Consider the following 22,503-nt stretch of genomic DNA (forward strand, 5'->3'; position numbering starts at 1 on the left):
TTTTTTGACAAAAAGTAGTTACATGGTTTAACAACTAAAGACTTTGATAGGTAGGTCTTAAATGGGTCTTAAATGGGTTGGATTTAGAACTCATTTTCACCCAAAACATCACAATCTTTATCTTCTCTCTTTTTAACTTTATAAAAATATTTTTTTATAAAAACTGAAATTATAATTATTTTTTATTTTAATTTTCTTTTGTTTTTTTTTTTCTTCTTCCTCCTAGGTTGTCGATGGTGATGGCCCGGCAATGGCTAGACGAGCCTCAAGCTTGCCGAATCTAGCGAGGCGGAGGCCTTGCCAACACCAGCGAGGCTCGAGCCTCGCCGATCCGGCGAGGCTCGAACTCATCGGCAAGCCTCGAGCTTGCCAAATTTGGCAGGTGGAGGCCTCGCCGACATCTAGCTCGAGCTCGTCGGATCCGGTGAGGTGGAGGCCTCTCCGGCCCGACAACCCGGCAAGGTCGAGGCTCGCCGGTGGCCGGCCGCTAGCCAATGTTGTGGCTAACGGCCAACCAAAGAAGGAGAATAACAAAAAAATAAAATTAAAAATTATATTTAAAAATTATAACAAATAATTTAAAATTTAATTTAAAAATAAAAAATAATTAAAATTCGATTTTTTAAAATAATTATTTTTGAAATTATAAAAATTGTCCATTAAATTTGTGTTGTATAAAACTATTTTAGCAATACATTTTTTTTCAAATCGACCCATTTAATCCATTTATGACATATTTATTGCAGAATGCAAAATTTTTTACCCATATTCGAACCCAACCCATTTAACTAAACAATAATATACGCCATTTTATATATATAAAAGGTCAAAAAATTTTGGGTTACAATAAATAAGCCATAAACAGATTAGTTGAATTTATGACTCGATCCGACCAACTCGTTTAACGGGTCTAGCTGCATCCTAGCTTGACTCGTGCTACCTCCCATTAATCATAGGGACCATTTATCCGGTGGTTGTCCATTTTCGGCGATCATGTCACATCGACCTCTCCCCTGATCCCGTGCGAAGCGCTAAGTTTTGTGCATCAGGACACCCATTTACGTTCACACGGTGCGCAGGCCTCCATTCAACTGGACAAGCAGAACAAAACATGACAGTAACACAGAGAACAGAAGAAGTTCCACTGGAATTGTAGTGGAAATGGTCCTCCCCATTTAAAGTTCCATGGACCACACTTTCGTACTCCCACATGTAAAGTTCCACAGGCAGCACTTTTCAAGCGTTTGATGGTGGAAAGCTCCATTTGTGGTAATGACTAATGACCATGAGACCCACAATAGAAGTTGGGCGTCTCTATTTCAAGTTTGAAATCATTCATAGATTCCTCCATAAATTGATTGCTCTGCGTGTCATATCCATCATGCAATGTCGGAAATTTTCATTCATTCATTATTTCTCACGTTTATCTCGGCAATGGTAAATACTCTTAAATATAATCGACTTGAAGAGCCAAAGGTGGCTCATGCTGTCTGAGTTACTTGGTTGAAGCCATGGCTCTCATACTTTTGGGTTGCCCTGGAAATAATTATAAATTATTAATTTTGGCAAAAAAAAAAAAAAATTATCGAGACTTATGGAAACTTGTAAGAAATTTGAAAAACGGATGATTCAAATCCAACAAAATTATTTTGAGAGTGCCTCAAAAATTTACATGGCCCTAAAATAAATAATATGTGCCTAATATCTTTCATATGTTATTTCAATTGTTCATTCAAACAATGCCAATCACATGAAAGAAATTCTACATTACATAAAAATTTATAGATCGTACTAAACGCATTCCCATTTTTTTTCCATTCCAACAATAGAAATTTTGTATAGTTATCAAACATGTTATTATACTCATAAATTATTCCGGATAATAGGAATATAAAAAAAAAATTTTTAAAAAGAAATTGTTCCCATGAGTGCCTCTTGAGAGATAGGAAATGGGCAACTTGGCCTTCAATCATCCCTAATCACTTACGGCCTGCTTGATAATGCTTTTGTTAACAAAATATTAGGAAACAAAATATTAGGGATGAATTAAGGCCAAGTCACCCATTTCTTATCCCTCAGAAGCTACTTCTTTTTTTTTTTACTTTCTTTCTATTCCAAATTTATTTTCTAACCATTTTCTATTTCAAGAAAAAAAAAATTAGTTGACATTATCAAATTATTATTATTTTTTTTATTTCAAGAAAAAAGAACAAAAAGAACAAAAATCAGAAAAATATAAATGTTAAAAAACAAGCCCTTATACGTCTCATGTGCCCTTCCCCAAGCCACATCCCTGTCAACGTGAGCTCGAGGTTGATTTGGTACAAATCACCTATCCTAGAGGCTTATTTGAGACAAAATTCATTGTGCAGATGTTTTCAAGAAAGCAAACCCACTTGCTTGGAATTTTTTATTTACGGATTGAATTATATAAAATTTGATTGTAGACGACAAAACATTGAAATTTTCAATTTACAGGCTGAATTATATAACTATTTTTCTTTTTTGCATTATATAAAGTTTTTTTTTTTTGTCAGAGGATTACATAAATTCTGATTGCACACAAAACGCCGTCTCTTTAGTACAAAACATTTTAGGATTTGTGCGGTACGACATTTTCTTGGACAGGACAGGACAGGTCCCACCCTCAATCAACAACCTGCTCCACTCGCGCTTGTAAATGCGGCTTGTGGTGGGGTCATTTGACCCGCCTGCTACGGGCGCCATGGAGCGGTCGTTGCCAGCGGGAAATCAAAGTCCTCATTTTCGGCCGCACAAGATCCAAGATCTATTCCAAATTCTATTAAATAATCCACTTATCACAATTTATATTTGAATACATAAAAAAATATAAAATATTAATAAAATAAAAGTCTCAATCATATATTAGAAACTTAGACTAGTTATAAATCATCATCAGACATCATGTGATATCACAAGATCATGCTAAGATATTTATAAAAAAAAAAAAATACAAAACTTATTTCATGTTTTAAGTTCCAAGTTTTGAACCTTCTAAATTCTACACTACCTAAAATTGTAAAACATAGAATTTAAAATCTGTCTATTTATCCAATATGCACTGACACTCTTAAACACGTGTTTTTGATTATGTCAAACATGCACTTCAAGATTTTGGATCCATCTATATTGATTGATTGCCTCCATTATGTTGTTGCTAGCAAATACCACTATTTTTGGCTTTGGATCTTCCAAATCATTCCCGCAGGAGATCCGGACCCTTTTTTTTTTTTTTTTTTCTGATCCTTTAATAAAAAGATTCGTTCTCTTCATAAAAAAAGAGGAGGTAGAACCAATAAAGATTTCTTTTTCGATTCATCCTTGGAGTTGAATACCTTATTCAAGAATTGTACTCGTAATTTATGAGATTTTGCTATTTCTTTCATTTCTAAGGAAGATACTAATCTTAGGGAAAATGGAATTTCGATAATGACTGCAAATCCCTCGAAGATAATTTAAGAATAAAAATTATTGTTTTGCCCAAAAAATTGATTTTTGATAGAATCATTACCTGAAAGAATCAAAGGATTCTATTGATACATTCAAGTAATTAAACATTTCACAATTATTGAACTAGATTTATTGTGATAACCTACATTTTTGAACAAAATCGATTTATTTAAACCATGATCATGAGTAAGTGCATAAATATACTCGAAAAGAAGTGGGTATAGGAAGTCATGTTGTCTAGACCTATCTAGTTCTAAATATCCTTGAAATTCCTCCATTGGAAATTCGATTTGACTCCAAACAGAAACAAAAAAGGTAGGGGATTTCAACGCAAAGCACTACCCATTAAAGGTAGCGGACATCGACCATGCATAAGGTTAATTTTAAAATTTTCAAACAAATAGTAAAAATGTAAATATGTAAAAAAAAAAAAATAAAAAATTAAAAGAGGAAAGAAAGACTTCATTGGCAAAATGTAGATTGTTTTTTTTTTTCAACTTATTATTAAATGTTAAATTGAATAGTGGAATGTTGATTATTTGCTTTTTTTTTCTTCAAATTTTATGAATTATTGAAACAAAATATAATTGAATTTGTTAAATTAAATAATGAATGTATCAACAAACGAATTAATATTTTTAGTGTAAATTCATTTTTCGTTTTTTCTTTATTATATATTTATTTGTGAATTCGAGACAAATTAATTTGATTGAAATGTTTGTCATGTATATATAAAAATATATATATTTAACGCATAATATATCTTAATCTATCGAAATTCTTTTTATCATTTGAGAAATGAAAGTGTCATGGTGCTACTTAATTTATCCATTTGAAATAAATTCTTCAATTTTTATACCCTGTGAGGCTGTAACCCCTAAATTTTATATGCTCATCCGTAGGCTCACCTTTCTGAATATTCCCTTTCAGCAAATTCGTCCCAACCCGAGAAATTTCCGAAAAGGCAGATGAAAACTAAAAGGTCAAACCTTTCCACGTGTCGCCTCCTCCGCTCGCGAAGAAGGAGAGCGAAAATGCAAGTATATCCCCTTCGATCCCTGCGGAAGCGAAGAAGAAAAGACCGTCTCGAAGCTTTCGAAGCGTCGTTCGGAAAAAAGTCCCTTTTAAACGCTCGCTCCTCGCCCTTTGACTCTTGGCTTCGCCGGAAAATGGGGAACGGAGGCTCCAGGGAGGACGGCGGCGGAGGCGACGGAGACGGCGGTGACGGCGGCGGCTCCTCCGGGGGAAGTCGCGGTTGAGGCAGCGGCTCAGCCTCCACCACCGCTTCCACCGCCGCCGCAGCCGCCCCGACAATGGCGCGGCTGCTCTCCTCAAGAGCGCCGACGACTTCGCCGGGATCGCTCTCCTCACTCTTCGCTCCGTAATCTCTCTCTCTCTCTCTCTCTATCTCTCTATGCATGGCATTGTGAGTTCTGAGGTCGGCGGTGGCTGATTCGAGCGGTTTTGGGTGTTATTTTCGATGAGGTGTAGGCGGAGATGGGGTTCAAGGACAGGTGGCTCGCGTGCGTCTCCTTCGGGGAGCAGACCTTCCGCACCGCGATCTCAGATCAGTTGAGCTTCTCGAATGGCCATCTTAGTTTTCATCATCGCTCGTCTTTTTTTTTTTTTTTGTCTCTCTCTTTATGATGCTCTGCCACCTCTCTGGTTCTGAGCCGTTTTCTTTCTGCTTCCTTTGGTTTCATATGTCGTGCAGCACTGACAAGCCCGCTTGGAACGCTGTGAGTATCCTCTTCTTGCAGCCACCTTCTGTACCTTTACCCGTGGTTTGTTTATTTTTGAATTGTTATTCTTCGACGTCATGCATTTGAGCCTCGTTGTGCGGCGAACAGAGCGAGAGTGATGGTAATGTATTTGAAGTGTTATGGCATCATATAGGTTCATTTATACATTACAGGAACATGGTGATTTTATTTACCAGTAAAGGAAAGCGGGTCCTAGTTTGTGCGATTCTCTGCGCTTCAGTAGTGGGTGGTTGCACTTCCTACTATTGATGGAAACATGCTTATGTGCTTAACACACCCAAATCGAAGAATCTTTTAATGGGAGATGACAGAATGTTTTTGGGATATTCTGGCTGGTTGTTGGTCCATAAAGCCTTTTGGAAAGCGGCTCTGGATAATCTGAATTTCCCAAGATTGACTCTCTATTGGCTAGGGTGATCAAGGTCAAAATGGATTCATTCCCCGCGAATGGTGTTCCAAGAAGGTCTCAACCCCTCATGGATTGGTGTTCAGAAGTACATTGGAAGGGGGCAGGTCTGTTTTAGCCATTGGATTGAGTTTGAAGTTGGTGATGTTACCTCAAGGGGTTTGAAGCTTGTCTTTTGGATCTCGTGTCTTGAATCTGGAACAGCTTTTCAGAATCTAATCTTCATCAGGAAATTCACTACCAAAACCTTGATCCATTTTGCTCTTTTTTCCCCCTCTCCATAATGCAAAATTGGTTTGTGCAGTGGATAATCATCTTGGTTGGAGTCTCTTTAAAAATAAAATTCGTTTTACTTTACCATTTGAACTTTCTCCACTTCATCCAGGCACTTTCTTGCTAAAGATATCAGAAAACATCTTGGAAGGTATCTCTTTGCTTTCCTTTCAAATTTATACTATAGCAATGTATGTAGTGGGGTTGCTGTCCTCCTTTTATTCCCTGTGAATAAAACCGACTTATTTGAAAAGTTAGTAATCAAGATATACTCTGAAGATTATGAGGAAAATGAGACATGCGGCAAGCATCAAAGTGACTATGATTTGGGAAGATAGGATTATGTTGCTGGTAGGCTTTTCTGATTAGAGTAGAGTGATCTGTTTCTAGAGCCTGAATCCTCGTACATTTCTTAAATTAGTTTCTCATTGGAGTAGATACAAGAATTCCTTTAAGATAAGAAGCTGAGTGGGTGGGTCATTCAATGTAAGTTGCGCTATCTAGATGTCGAGGGGCTCTTTGTTCTGTATAGGTCAGACTTGGGTTAAACAATTTCAGATTCACATAACCATTGTAGAGGAGTGGGTTCACAATGGTCATTTATGTGATATGATCATATGTTGGGGTAGTTTACATGCAAGGTAAAGTTTCGGAAACAAAAAAGCGGAAAAAAGGGAGAATATCGAGAAGATTCAATCAATTCCCTCAAATCCCAGTTCAACAATGATAGGCAAACCAAATTCTTTGCCAAATGGCAATTCCAATCCAAAGTATGCCAATCTTGCTGAGAACTTCCATTTTGGTAGCACTACCTCTTGCAGAGCTGTTGTCATAGCAGCAGACACTCCATAGATATTTACCTTACTAACCTTTATTTACAGTTCGAATCTCTCTCACACCCAGTGCACCCATCATCAAATGAATTTCAATTGGAACTCCAGCTCTATAAATGAGACTTATCAGAATTATTGCTCTCCCAAAGAAATCTCTCTGAAGTTGTTTTGCAGAAGTTGAATCAGGATAATTATTGAGTCATGCAAAATATTCAAGATTTTTCTTTGTGTGTGAGCAGGATTTGTATGACATGAAGATTTCTACTGCTTTTGAGGATGTTTTGGTGTGGAACATTGGTAGAGATGGAATGTTTCTGTGAAATCTTACTTCAAGCTGCTAGATAGGGACGTTGTTAGTGGTAGAATGAATTTCCCTAAGAAAGAGATTTGTAGAGTGATAAGGTTCCAACAAGAGTTCTTTCTTTTACTTTGGAAGCAACTGCAGAAGGAATCTTCACTTCACATGAACTATAGTGAAGAGGCAAAGTTCTGGTAATAGGTTCCTCTGCATGGAGGCAGAGACCTTGCGGCATCTCTTCTTCATTGTTCTTGGACTAGAATTATTTGAACAGCTTCCTATGCTTGCACAGGAATATCTTGGATTATTGGAGATTCTATTGGGCAAGAACTTTGGCCTTTGGCAGGGAATTTTGTTGGAGCGCAATAAGAAAAGAAGGATCACCCTGATTTCTCCCTGTTTTTTGGTTGCAGAACAAGAGAGCCTTTGTTAGAGAGGAATTTTTATTTCTTTTTGTATTGAGAAGTGGCTTAAAGTTTTACGCATTTGGTATGGTGGAAACTTGCACATGGATGCAAATGCCTTGGTTTATATAGTTGATGCTTTGTCCTGGAATTGAGCTCACTTTCATTTTGAGAGCTTTTTCATATGTTTCTTTAGTTTTCGAGCTCTTTCTGCATATGGGTTTGCGACCACCCCCCCCGGGGCGCACGGCGGGGCCTTGTAGTTGATGTTTACCTATTAAAAAAATGCTGCATGGATTCATCATTAATTGGTGCCTTTCTTCCTTATGCAGGAAAAGAAACTTCTTCTAGAAAGGAATGGGCCTCGCATTGCAAGAATCTCTGTATATGAGGTTGAACATCATTTCACGCTTGTTTAATTAATTGAAATGAAAGTAAGCAAGCTAGATGAAATCATGTTCCATGGAATTGGGGAGAACTCAGAAGCACATGTTTTGACATAAACAAATGAGACACTACCAAAAGGAACAAAGCAGATGCACTTGGAAGATTGTTGATGCAAAAAGGTTTTTAGGTTGTTAAAGAAATGCTTATCTTTGGAATCTTTATTCTGATATTCTAATCTAACGGATGATCTCATTTTTCTGAATGATGTCAAAAGCCTTATTGGCAATCAGTTTTAGGTGGTCTAGGGTTTTCAGGAACCGAGATCTTGGCAATATGATTAAGTGAAAACATTAAAATAGGTGTTTAATCATTTCAGTCTTGATAAGCTACCTTTTGTGGCTTAACTAATTAGCATATTTCCAAACCAGTGTGTAGATGATGGACAGATGCATGAAGAATAATCAGCTTCCAATTAATTTAAACTGTGATAATTGGTGAACATGGATATAAAGACCAAAAAAAATGGTAGAGCAACTTATTTTGATTCTTAGTTCTTAATTCTGCATGCTGTTGCAAGAGGGATGGTCTTTTTTTAATATTTTAATCTTTTGATTAAAACTTTCAATCAGTGGATTTAATGTTTCTAATCAATGCTTTTTGAGGAAGTAGAGAGTACACCAAATCTACCATCACACGAAACTCTTGTTGCTGTAAACAAAAAAGAAATTGTGAACTTCTACCTGTAATATAAGTGGACGTATGCCTCTCATAATGCAATCATCTATATCAGTTCAATTTTTCTTTAATATATCCAAAAAGAAAGAATTTAGCTACTAAATGTCATATATTGTGTTCAAATTACAACTTCTCTAGGTTTGGATTTTAAATCGAGTATGAATGTATCAGCATATATTTGGTCTACAGTATTAGTTAATAATCAATGACATACTCGAGAAATATTGGTAGAAACTTATCTATATTCTTTGTAATTTTTATTGTTTTAAGTCAAACTATATTTCATACAATCCAATTTCAATTCAAAATGGATATCTTGTAGATATGTAATTATTTGGCTATACTATATATATTGTATATATAAGTAAACAGAAAAGGAAATATTTTGCGTTGTGGTAATTGTTGCTTAGGTGCATCTGCTTAGAAGGAAGGTGTAAAGACTTTTGGCCATGGAATATACTTCTGTTGATTTGGAGGGGGTACTTAAGTTGGTTCATTGTGATTATTAGGACTAACTAATTTATATTTAATTTTCCAAGTGCTTAAAATTTACGTAGTGTCTTTTCAAAGGCCTTATGGTTACTGGTAGAATTCAGGTCTATATTATCATATATACGTTAGATGTCTTTTGAGATTGTAAGTACAGAGCATACTAGTTCCATCCTAAAAAGGAAAAGAGGCATGAAGAAAGCAAGGTGAAAATTGAGACCATAAGGTGACAGAGCTGGTAACTCTGATATATTGTCTATTTTGCTAAATGGGGAACTTGCTGAAAATGTTATTTGTAACTAATTGAACAGGATAGGAAAAGAGGAGAAATGCATCTGATGTCTAGAGCAATAGCAAATTATCCTTATGGCCATTAGGCAAATTCTTTAACGGTTATAAGACAGATGGTGCTACAGGTAGGGCATGTAAGGCTCTTAACTATCAGCATGCACCTAAAATCAGATTAGTTGAAAGAAGAATGCTTTTGTGGATGTGTGATCACTTGAGAAAAAATATCAATTTGGAAGTGAGATTATTCTACAAAAGTTGATGTGGACACAATTGAGGATCAGATGAGAGAACTCAATTCGAGGTTCAGACATGTGAAAATATGACAATCAGATGTGCTAGTAAGATGATGTGACTTTTTGATGATTGTCGGGAGAAATAAGATGATGCGACTTTTCGATGAGATTTGGAAGTGAGTTTATTTTACGAAAGTTGTTGTTTCGTAGTGTTGTCCATGATCAAAGTTTCCCTTCTAAAACCTCTTTCTGAAGTATTGTACATAGTAATTTTGAGCTTGGATAGACCAGATTTGTTTCTGGACAAGGGAAACAAGTAGGATAAACAAATGGATAAATGATGGGAAGATTTGACCGGCCATTATCAGAGGTTGATTATGTATAAGATATGAATCTACTAAGCAGGAGGGAGAAAAAAAGAAAATGAATAATCTATTAATGGAAAAAACAAGAAGGAGAAGGAATGGATTGGAAAAATAGGTTCAGTTAACTGGAACTAACTAGTGTACTTGAACTTTCCAGTGTGGTCAGTATGAGGAACTCTCATTATACTGCATAATCAACTGGTCCTTGGCATGATTGCCTTCTCAACTTCAAGTATAAAATTAATCATATCAATGATTGCCCTCAGGGCTTTTATTTAGAATACTTAACAAGTTAAGTTCCAATTTCTGAAGCAGTGGTTTTAGGCATCACAAAAAAAGTAAGTGCCTTGGAGGTGCAAACCTTTCCTCATTTGGTTATTCACAAGTTCCCTAAGGGCACTTTTTGACAAAATCCATGTAAGATATTGGGTGTTAAAATATGTGAGAAAACTCCTAGGGAAATAGAATAGTAGGTTTGTGGCTAATTAACAATTGGTATGTCACATTTATTGGAAGCAAACCAAACTTGACCACCCATATTTCGTGTGTATTAGGTCTGGCTTATTTGTTCTTTTGATCATTTGTGCATTCAGTCGACTGGTTGATTTTCTTTCTTTTGCAAAGTAATCAAAATAAGTGTCATGTGGGTTGGCTTAAATTTAATACCCAGGCCTATTGTTTTCCATGACAATCTTTTGTTTATGTGTAATTTTTCTGCATGCAGACTAATAGGATTTCAAAGAACAATCTAATTGGTTACTGTGAGCTAGATCTGCTTGAAGTCTTGGCAAAGGTAGTGACCATTTATTGATGCATTAATTCATCCTCTTGATTTCACTCTGCATGTACAAAGTTATCTGACCATCATAAATATGTCTAACTGTTATAATTTTTCTTCCAAGTAACTTTTAGTTTGAACCCTATTAAATTTCTTTTCACAGGACTCAGAATCTGAATCTGAAATCTTGAATTTGTTAGACCCTTCTAAATCAGATGTAGTGGTGGGTACTATCATGGTTTCCTGTTCTGTTGAGGTGAGTGGACAGTGCATGATTTTAGATCGGTGCCAAGATAATTATGTCTATTACCAACATTATGTTGAAATGTCAATAGGATCCCATGGAAACAGAGAAGAGTTTTGCAAGGCGCATCTTGTCAATTATGGTATGTTCTACCGTCATCTTTCTTATGATTAATCTAAGTGCAAAGTTCTGGTGTGGAGGGTTAAGCTTCTTATACTGCTATCTCTTCAATAGTTTGTGAGTTTATTAATTCCATCTGATAATTTTCATCTGGATGATTGTCACCGGATGCAAGACAGTAAATACAGGTTATGTTTCATCAAAACTTGATGGCTAAGGGTTGAAATTCTCCTTTTCATTTTGTTTTACATGGGTAGACACTCAACTTGGTTACATTGAAAGGCACACTAACCGTGTAATTCCTTTTTTCTTTTTTAGCTTTTGCTTGGAAACTTGAATAAGGTCATTATTTCAGTGGTGGTACTGAAGCTATGAATTTGAGAAGTCCAAGATATTTGAGTGTTGTGACAGACCATTATTATTATTAAAGCTTCTTATTGCATATTCCTTCCATGTGCATAAGTTATTAACACTTATGTAGTTTTTCATTCCTGTGACATCCTGTTTAGAAGTAAGTTGAAGATATAAATTTGAATCAAACTTGGTCGCTTCACCCATAAGTTGGGAATTATGGTTGAATCTTCAAATTGTGTTATATCATTAGTTGTCTAGGAAACCTGTTCTGAACTGGCCATTCTTTTGATAGCCTGCCCAGGTATCTCCCTCTGCATATCTTAAGTTAATTTTAGACTTGGTTCTTGCTAGAAGTGAAAACGAAAATGGTGCATCATGTGTTGCTTGACATGCTGTGTTATGATACTGTTAAAAACCAATTTTATGTATGTAAAATCAAGTAGCTGGAAGGTGTTGACCATGTTCTGATGGCTTCCAAATTCTTCCTCTTCATAATCCTGCAATGTCACATAGGATATAGCTACTCAAGATGATTTGTTTATAGCACAGGCTATCCAAAATTTTTGGCTGGAGTAGTCCACATGGATGCATGCAAACAGCCATGTCCATGTGCATGAGGGCACATAGACTTTTATTACATTGGCATGGATGAGAACTACCTTTGCTGGAGCAATTAAGAGAGTTGTGATGATATAACCATGGGCAATATGGTGTTCCTTTGCATGATTTTAAGGCAACGGAATAATTGAAGTTAACTATTAGTTTGGTCACAGGATCATCCAGAATCGTAGACACAAAATGCACTTAACAAAAGCAGATGGACACATATAGCAGAAATGTTTCTTGTTTCTTCTCTCTCTCTCTCTCTCTCTCTCTCTCTCTCTCTCTCTCTCTCTCTCTCTCTCAATCTGAATGCCCCAATCACCAGTCACACATTTTTCTACTGGAGCGTCTGACCACCATGCCATAATTAGGATATTTTTCAGTGCTTTTGGAAATTGGTCTACGCAACAGAGAATTCTGTATTTTTCCCCTCTCATAAGTAGGTCTTTTTGTTAGAGGACAAGCTAGGTTGATTTGTCATGGAATAAACTCTCTGCAAAAGAAGGGGTAAGGATAAGTACATCTAACCATCCCTAGAACCTACAACTTCAGAGCCTTGTGCACGCGGACATCTTATTTTTCCTCTTAAAATAAGTAGGCCTTCTGTTGTGTTAGTCCAATTGTTTTAACAGGTTATCCCTTTAATTTTTCCCACAGGACTACAATGAAGATGGGAAGCTCTCATTCTCTGAATTTTCTGACATGATGAATGCTTTTGGAAATCAATTGGCTGCTAACAAGGTTAGAGTCAGTTGTTGAACTGCATCAATATTGGCAACATTTTTCTCTGTGTTTCATTTGTAAGACTGATAAACTTAAATTGTTTTCTGTGTCAGAATTATGTTTGGGACGGGAATTGATGTAAGGGTACTTATTGTGCACTAGCATACATACATATGTACTTGCATGCATATTTGTCTGGTTGCATATATAATTGCATATAGCAAAATGTGTGATGCAGCACACAAGCATGCATACATGAAAGAAATTGATGGACATATGCAGCGACAACAAAAAGGCTACTTGTTTTAGTCTATGCAACTATCCATGAGGATAACAAGGCTTGGCTTCCATCAAGACAAAATAATTATCCTAAGTTTAAAACAAGTGACAGGGAATATTCTACATCAATATGTGTGTTTTTATATATATATATATATATATTTTTTTTTTTTTTTTTAGATTTGAGGTGTTTAGTATCAAAAGTCAAATCATGAGCTCCACAAGCAAAAACCATTGTAGACACACCCTATAGAATATCTCTCACATTCTTAATCTAAAACCCATTTAGAACTGATCAAAGGCTGCATATTAGTATCTGATAGCTTGGTCAAATGTAATCAGTGCTTGTGCAGAGATATCTATGTTGGAAATCTGCCTACTAGATGAATTCACACAAAAAGATACCAATTAACATAGTGCTTATCTTGACATATATGAATGTGCTTTTCAATATTGTCAGCAACATTCTCTTTTTGAGTGACATTTGGTGCCTTAGAAAAGACCTAGGTTTTCTGGCGGTTAGTGATTCCCTCTGTATGATGTTCTTCAATAAATTATGTGAAAGACTATTCAAATTAACCCTCTTGCAAAACCATCTTGGGGCAGGAGTAGAGATATAATTGGTTAAGGTCTAAAACAAAACCTGTGCAAATGTAGGATTGCTGTTGTTTCTTGGGAATTTTTTCAAGGTCTATATAATGATTATGTTTGTTGTTTACCAGAAAGAGGAGCTCTTTAAAGCAGCAGACATAAATGGGGATGGTGCAGTCAGCATGGATGAGTTGGCTGGCCTTCTTGCAATTCAACAAGAAAAGTAATTCTTTGGATTGATTTATGAGCTTCAAATTTTCTTGCTTTTTTAAATTAAATTCACTCAATGTCTATAATGAGTATGGAGCACTTCAATTTGCCTTTGTGAGTGCTGCTTCTATTTTCGTGAAGTGAAATCTTTTCTTATAATCAGTGAGCTTACGATATTGATAAAATACTAGACATAGTTATGCAGCTCTATGGAAGTTTTACCAACAAATGGAGGGTTGACTTTTTAAATTATCAGTTCTCTTGAAGTGTCAGCATGATTGTGTTATTCCCAGGTGCTAAAGCCAAATGCGCTGATGTCATGCCAACCCAACTGATTGAGTTCCCCCACCCCCCTTTCCCCAAAAAAAGAAATGAGAGAAGGAAAGAACCACAATGAAGGAACTTTGATGCGGCAGTAAGTGGCACAAGCCAAAATCTCCAGTTTGTGTGAGATAATTGTGGATTTCTAAGACGATCTGTCTGTCACACGTGGTGCAATTGATGGTAGAGAGCCACTTGTCAAGAAACATTGTAAATATAGGCAGTTATAGTTTGTGCATTCATAAACCATGCTTATCCAAAGTTGTCAAATGCCATCATCTAGGTCTTATTCAAAGAGGAGAAACATTTGGGTTTCTTTTTGTATATTATATGGCTGATCCGCAGTTAATTTCATGAGTTGGAGATAAGTGGACTTGAACTGCTGATAATTTCCACAGGGTAAACCACTGCCTCTCCAGTACCTAGTTTATTCTACTATAGGGGCCAACAATAGACAATAACTCCCCTGTAAACATAGCTTAGAACTTTCATTGTATTGCACTGCAGGACGAGAAGAGTCAAAGAATTACAGATGAATGTACGGAAATAACTTAATTGTGTGAACCAAAAGCTCAACATTGCTATTACAAAAATTACAAACATTATGCAAATTTACACTCATCGCTTTGCATATCGTTTGGTTGCAGGGAGCCACTTATAAATTGTTGCCCCGTCTGTGGTGAGGTTCTCCATGTTTCAGATAAGCTGAACACTGTAGTTCACTTGACCCTCTGTTTTGATGAAGGAAGTGGAAACCAGATTATGACTGGAGGATTCTTGACTGATAAACAAGCTTCCTCTGGGTGAGGCCTCGTTTTCATGGTCTTAATATTTTGGAATTGCTCTTATGCTTCTTACATGGTCATCTGTTAATGGTCAAATATCATCTTTTAGGTGGATGTTCAAACTAAGTGAATGGGCCCATGTTTCATCTTATGATATTGGCCTGAATTATGGATCAAGTGCTTCAAATATATTGGTATGCTTCCTCCTACTTATATTTCTCCTCCTTTAATAGTATAAATTGTACTTTAGGTCATATAATGAATTCGGCTGCTTTTTTGAGAATGACGTGTTTGCTGAATTCATTGTCATGATTGACGCAGAAGAATGCCTTTGAATTGTCGAAATAGTAAGATGTGCACTTCCATTAATTTATAAGCTGTGATGAAGTGGCCATTCTAATCAAATAAGTAAATCTGGGGACTTCATTTAGACACCAGCTTAAAACAATTTTGTGGATGGTAAGTTTCCTTCTTTTGGGTCTCCTGTTCTTATTTTTCGTGGTGAGGGAGGAAGGGGAAAGGGCGAAGTTGGCGGTGGGTAAGGGGGGATGAGAGAGGAGTAGCTCCTTTGTCACCTTGCCTTTGATATTGTATTGTACCTCAGCATCCCTCTGACTCTTGAGCAGGAAGTTCTGAAACCTTTTTGAGGGAAAGAATGAGTGGCATAATTAGCCCAGTGAAATATTATTGTGGAAATACTAATTGGCACATGTTGTAACTTGGCTCTTGAGAATGTCTCTTTTTTTGTTGAGTGAGGATGTATGGTAAGAAGACAGTTTCCACCAAATCATGGTTTAGACCTGGGCTGTGAAATGAGAACCTGCTCCATTTTTGTCCATTTCCTAGGTTTGATAGTTGTGGAGAGGAAGATGGAGCTTGAGAGATGTGGTGAAGGAATAGTTATTTCCATGAAAGCCCTTTTCGATAGATAATCAGAAGCCTCAGTCGAACTTGCTTGACCAATGAATTAACGTCAGAATAGGTCCCTGTAAAACCAAGATAGATCCATTTGATGAGGACTTCAGCTAGATGTTAAGCTGGGGCTACGGCTGGGTGATTCATTGATTTTTCATGTGGTGGCATTGAAAGATTTGCCCTTGGGTAACTGCTAGCTAGCTAGGTTACTGATATTGTGACAAGGGAACCTTGGTGCAAATTTTGCTTGTAGTTATGTGTGCTACTTCAATAGTACCAAGATTAGATTTCACTAGCACACATGAGGTCAATACCTTGCATTTCTACAAGACTAATGAACTACAGTATGCATGATTCTGTGATCCATTTCAGCCTTTGTTTTCCTTCAGTTAGAAGAGCATTCTTCTGTAAGGCCATTTGTGATTATAAGAAGCAGCTTGAGCATTTGTATCTTCTGAACTTGGTCAGCTATTTTTTGTAACATTGTTTGAGAAGCAAAAACTACAAAGTTTACAAGCCATTTTTTAGGTCCGTTCTAGATTAATTTTCTGTTATTTTCTATGTGAACTATGCTGCCCTTTCATTGGTAAACATTTTGTTCTCATCCAAGTTGTAAGACTTCACAGTTGTTTGTGTTCAGGTATTTGACCGGAGGACTAAGAGACTAGTGGAAGAAATAATTGATGGGAAAATTGTATTGTCAATGAGAGCCATTTACCAATCGAAATTTGGGCTAGGCCTTATTGATACAGGTGACTGACAACTTCTGCCAACTAGCAGAGGCTGGTTTTCTTAATCAGCTCTTACCCTGCCTTTTCCTGCCTTGAATGTAGGGTTGTAATGGAGCCAAGTTGAGTTGATGAACTGCCAAGCTCGAGCGGTTGAGTATTAATTTTTATGATCGAGCTCCAATTGATTAAAAAATTGAGATATTTAAGCTCGACAATTAACTTATAAATCAAGACTGATCTTGAGCTGGAGCTTGAGTTTTATAAGCTCTATTTATTATTTTTAAAGTATCGTGTCTACTTTTATGATTTTAAATATTCTTCTCTAACAAAATGAAAGCTCTATTAGCTCGTCAGCCTACCTAGATAAGTATTAGCAAGCTCAAGCTCAATTCAACAAGATACTTGAGTAGCCTTGAGTAGCTTGAAGTTGAGCTAGACTCAAAATTAGGCTAGTCAATTCTGATTAGTCGATGAGTCCCAGCTACTCGTGAGTAGCTCTCTATTTCTCCTCTAATTGAATAATTTGTCATGTGACATTCATATAAGATCATAGTACAGTATGTGAACATTTCTAACCTTAGAATGCAAATCATATGCAAATGTCCCCAACCTTCTGTTTGTCCAATTAATGTAAGTCAAAAATTTTACTGACCTTTCCTTAAGGTTTTCACTATGTGGGTTTTAACAGTAGGTAATACAGTGCACAAGCAAGTTTTGCACTATTTTGGTGATAGTGCTTAAGCTTTTGTTGAGTTCTAGTTTTGTGTATCTTTTTGAGTTCTTCAATTTATTTTTTGTGTCAAGATGTGCTAAATTGTTACTTCTACAATGGGCTGAATTGCAGGGGCAAAAGAGATTTTGCAGAGTATTTCTGAAAAGCAGGGCAAGAAAATGAATTCTGTTGAATCTGCAGAAGACATACCAAAGTTTCTTGATTTTTTCAAGGCATGTTGACATCATCTTTATCAGTGAACAGAGGATTTTAATCACACCATTATTGAAAAGTAATATCATGAATATGCTATCAGTACAAAGAAATGATTGCTTACTCCCCATTACATAGCTCATCTATTCTTGTTTCTAATAATGTGATTGAATGAGGTTGCTGATACAGACAATAAATCACGTGTGGAATGGTCTTGCTCTATTACTCTCTTTCTTAACGAAGTTCTGTTGCTTGATAGTTGATATTAGATATTTGCCATCAAACCAATTTCCAACACTAATCACTTTGCCTGGTGACTTATTTGTGTTCTACTCATCCAAACTCTGTGTGATTCTGTCTGTAAAGATGTCCAGAGTTATGTTGTTCTTTAGTGTTGATATTTCTTTGCTTGCTTTTCTTTTCTCTGCTCTTGTGCCATGGTAAGCCAGTACGAAGTTTGTTACTTATTTTAGACTTGAAACTAAGCTTCAGACGACGATGTATTCTTTCAATGTTAGTTGACTCCCAGCAGCGGAAGCTATTGAAATCTATTAGATGTTCTTTGCTGAAAATTACTGATTTAGTGGTTAGATTACTTGCACTTAAGGAGTGGTCCTTGTGGTTTTGCTTGTAAATGTGGAAATTGCAAGAAGAATGCTTGCATAAACTAACTGCAACATTGTTGGATTACATCATAGAAATGCTTCTTTATACAGGTGATCTTGCTGTCTTTTCTTATTTCTGACTTCAAGCTCCTTTTGGCTTTCTTGAAGTTGTATGTCTTTCCATGCATATGCCAGTATTTTTTTGAATAACTTGCAGAGTGAAGTCAATCAAACAAGTTTATATTCTTTCGAATTCTCGAGTCACTATTCTATTAACCAGTCACTTGAGTACCAGTATGTGCAATTTGCTTGCTTATTTTGTGTGGCCAAATGGCACCTGTATCTAAAAATGAGACGCATATTGTTGGTCTAAGTATAAGCTATGGTTTTGTCATATCTGTGTTGAGAACATACGATGGGGCATATGTAATTGTTTGTGACATAAGGTATTTTCATAATGGATCTTCAAGGGTATTTCCAACATGTATAATGTGGACATCCTCTTGCATGAGAACTTTTTTAGATGGTCTTAATGTATATCAAAAGTAATGTTTCCAAGCCAAATAGAAGTACAAAACCTAATTGTACGGCAAACAAGTACTTTTCCAAGCCTTCATAATGAGTTGCTCTCTGGAATGTTGTAGGATCAAATTAATATGGCTGAAGTCAAGTATCCGCTGGAGCATTTCAAGGTAAGCCCCAATATTTTAGTATATTCTTACTTTAAAGCCCCAGGAAAGTTCTCTTAGCTTGTACACTGATTCATTGCAATGTTTCTGGAATCTCTTTACTTGTGCTATAAGTTCAGTAGATAAATCCTAATTGTGATCTAAGTCCTGAAAAACTTTGATATAGTTGAAAGATTAGAATCTTTTAGTTGGGGACTTCTAACTTTCTATCAGCAGACTTTCAATGAATTCTTCATAAGAGAGTTGAAACCTGGTGCGAGACCCATTGCCGCCATGGAGCATGACAACGTTGCTGTCTGCGCTGCTGATAGCCGTTTAATGGCTTTCAACAATGTTGAAGACAGTACTCGGTTTTGGATTAAGGTATTTTCTACTCTCTGGATCTGAATTACCTTGTCTATAGTAAGACTGTCCCCCTCCCCCCTCCCCCCCCCGTCCCCCTCTCTCACCCAAAAAAAAAAAAAAAAAAAACAAAAGAAAAAGGACCCCAATGTTTGTGGGCGCTTCTTAATTTCAGAGAAAACTTTCCAAAAGTAGGATACTTGCTGATAGGATTCACATGGAGGTAACTAGGGACATATAATTGATTCAGGTAATGCTTTGCTTGAAGGATCTGATTCATTAATGGTACTATTGCCAGATCCTACAATCAGCAATGATTCAGTGGGAAATGAATTATTTCTGTGGCCGTACTTTTGTTGCTTGAGAAAGGTTTGAGATACTTATGGGATTTGATTGCTTACCTATAGCTAAAATCCTCTGGGTAATGTCTTGGAGAAAAGATCCACCTTCCAGACAAGTTGAAGAGTTTTTAAATTATTTGTAGTTTTCAATTCTGGATATATATACACATTGTAGAGAGAGAGAGAGAGAGAGAGAGAGAGAGAGAGAGAGAGAATGATTTTCAGTGGCTTGACTCTAGTTAACAACCTTGACTCTAATTAACAACTGTGAAAATGTTGGGCATATTGTTGGTGCCTTTGTCACTGTTGTTGACATTTTCTGCTTCATGCTGTTCTTAGGGTAAAAAGTTTTCCATTCAAGGCCTTCTGGGAAATGAGATAAGTTCAAGCTCTTTTGAAGGTGGGGCATTGGTGATATTCCGTTTGGCGCCACAGGTAACTAATTTTATCTGTTCTATGCTGTGATGCAAGGTTTCTCTTTCTATAGTGAACACAAAATTCAATTTTTTGCAGGACTACCATCGTTTCCATCTCCCTGTCACTGGCATCATTGAACAATTTGTGAATATACCTGGATGCTTATTCACTGTGAGTTGAGTAATTTTGCGAGTAAAAAACTTTGTTCTATGTGCTCTGTCAATCCTCTGAATGCATTCACATGTCAATCTAGGTCAATCCTATCGCTGTCGATAGCGAGTACTGCAATGTCTTCGCAGAGAACAAGCGTGCTGTGTCTATTATCTCAACAGAACATTTTGGAAAGGTTTGTCTGCTTTCAAAATATATATATGTTTTTTCTTTTTAAATGCCATATACAGTCACCAAAATGGCCTAGTGAGTTTCCTTGAAGTTTCTCATACATGGCCTGGACCAGGGAGTGCAAAATTGTACACTCATTAGCACTTGCTCTTTTTTGCTCCTCTACAGTGGCCCATTTTATAAGCAGTACTTAGCATATGTATATATGCATTTTGTTGGTGCTTTCTCCCTTATTTATTGGAAGAAGATTGACAATTGTGGTAAATTGTATATGCAAAATTACTTAATGTTCTAGCTCATAGAATTTACATGAAAGCAGATAAGATTTTGCTTACATGAACTATCAACCTGTTTCATTCCATCATTGCCATGGACACCTATTCATTATGTTATTTTGTGTCTTAAATCTTTAATTTAGAAGAAAGTTAGCATTGTTTTATGATTTGTTAGATATATGGAAGTCTCTCTTCTCCTTGTTTATCAGAGTGAACTTTTTTGATATATTTTGATTTGAACTTAATTTGCTATTCTTTTTAATGTTTCTTATGTAATTATGGACCCCCTCAACCTGGTTTAGATCCTGGGTCTGCTACTGAACAGAATTCTTTGAGAATCTGATAGACAAATAGAAGATGGAGCCAATGATGACCCTTGAATCTATCACGACAATCACTAAAAAGTTATGATTTTAGAATTACGAATAGGAGAATAGCTAACATCCTTGCAGGGATAGTATGTTTTAAAGTCTATGTCATTCAACATGTTCTGGATTAGTTCTTTGATGATTTTTTTTCCCTAGACACTAGATTTGATCTTCTTGTAGGAACAATCAACTCCCAGGGATCTTTTCACTCCATTTTAACCTTTGAGTTTGTTGTACTCCAGATAATAATCCATTACATGTTTTTTCCTGCTCCTTTTATGTACATTTCCTTTATTTTAAAAAATCTTGGTATTCCTTTTTTGGTTTCCATATCTTTTTATATAATCTTTGGCTGCAGGTGGCATTCATTGCTATTGGAGCCACCATGGTAGGCAGCATCACTTTCTTGAAGCAGGAGGGTGAGCGTGTTAAGAAGGGAGATGAGGTTAACAGTTATTAAGTTGATAATATTCCCGTCTCTATTTCCACAAGGCATGAATTTTAATTTGCTTTTAAATCGGAAATAATGCAGTTTGGATATTTCTCATTTGGAGGAAGCACTGTCATATGCGTATTTGAGAAGGTTAGTATTAGATTTACTATTCATTCTGCTAATTCAGCTTCAAAAGTGTATTTATTGGAAAAAATTACATGGTAGCGAATAATCAAGATTCCCTGTAACTGCGGATTGATTGGATGCATATGTATTGGCTCTGCATTATTATATAGTTCTTTGCCCAAATGCTGTCTTCAGATGAACTTAATTGCAAATATAGCAGCCGATTTCATGTAGTCAATTAATTTGACAGGATGTGATCGACATAGACAAGGATCTCCTAGAAAATAGTAGCAGATCGCTTGAAACCCTAGTTTCTGTGGGGATGAAGCTGGGTGTCTCGACCAGAAAACAAGCAGAAACTGGGATGCCAAACCTGGAGAAGATGGTGTTAGAAGCTTGAGGAAAGCTTATATCAGGTGGAGTGCTTTTTGGAGTTGATAGCCTGTTGATTGTTTGTAAAGTAGCTCCGATGAACTCATTCATTGACTACTGATACCTCACCATGTACATTGCCATGAATTTATTGAGATTAATTTGAACATGAAGTTGTTTATGATTATAATTTGTTTCTGTTCCCAGTATAAATCATATGAGGGGTACAAAACCATTTAGATCACTGATGACATGAAGACCATTTCTAGATGGTGTTACTTGTACAAGCTTGGCATGATTGACTTTATTGTAAAACTTTGTGCTTTTAGTTATTAATGGTGGATGAATTTGAAAATAATGCAGTTATATGCCCTTAATCTTTGTAATTTACAAGTAAGTACTTCTGCTTTTACTAGATTGAGTCAGAGTTCTTCGAACTATCTATTGAAATGAGGCCTCATTCAAACACATGGTCAGTATCCCTGATTCAAGGAGTGTTCTATCATCAGACTATATTCCAGTACAACAGATTGTGGTCTCATGTGTGGTTGGTCATATGCGGTTGTGTATTTTCAAACACATGTTCAATATCCCTGTTTAGCATACGCAGATTTTCTACTTTGGTGAACATTGAAACGTTCTAGTTCTAGTTCTTGCCTAACACGT

At 36.4% G+C, this 22,503-nt stretch overlaps 1 protein-coding gene across 1 annotated transcript; it reads left to right on the forward strand.

Moving 5' to 3' along the window:
* Positions 1-4,699: 4,699 nt before the first annotated feature.
* Positions 4,700-22,360, forward strand: LOC104452757 (phosphatidylserine decarboxylase proenzyme 2; the record flags this gene model as incomplete). The annotated part of the gene is made up of 21 exons (XM_010067231.3): positions 4,700-4,852; positions 4,963-5,042; positions 5,186-5,210; positions 7,781-7,840; positions 10,673-10,741; positions 10,890-10,982; positions 11,062-11,112; positions 12,705-12,788; positions 13,772-13,863; positions 14,819-14,974; positions 15,066-15,150; positions 16,512-16,623; positions 17,447-17,547; positions 18,777-18,824; positions 19,038-19,184; positions 19,844-19,939; positions 20,018-20,092; positions 20,175-20,267; positions 21,265-21,351; positions 21,439-21,489; positions 21,716-22,360. Coding segments are annotated over 21 exons (1,908 nt in total), but the record flags the coding sequence as incomplete, so codon positions are not given.
* Positions 22,361-22,503: the final 143 nt, after the last annotated feature.

The sequence above is a fragment of the Eucalyptus grandis genome, chromosome 7 (genome assembly GCF_016545825.1).
Source record: "Eucalyptus grandis isolate ANBG69807.140 chromosome 7, ASM1654582v1, whole genome shotgun sequence".
Lineage (NCBI taxonomy): Eukaryota > Viridiplantae > Streptophyta > Magnoliopsida > Myrtales > Myrtaceae > Eucalyptus > Eucalyptus grandis.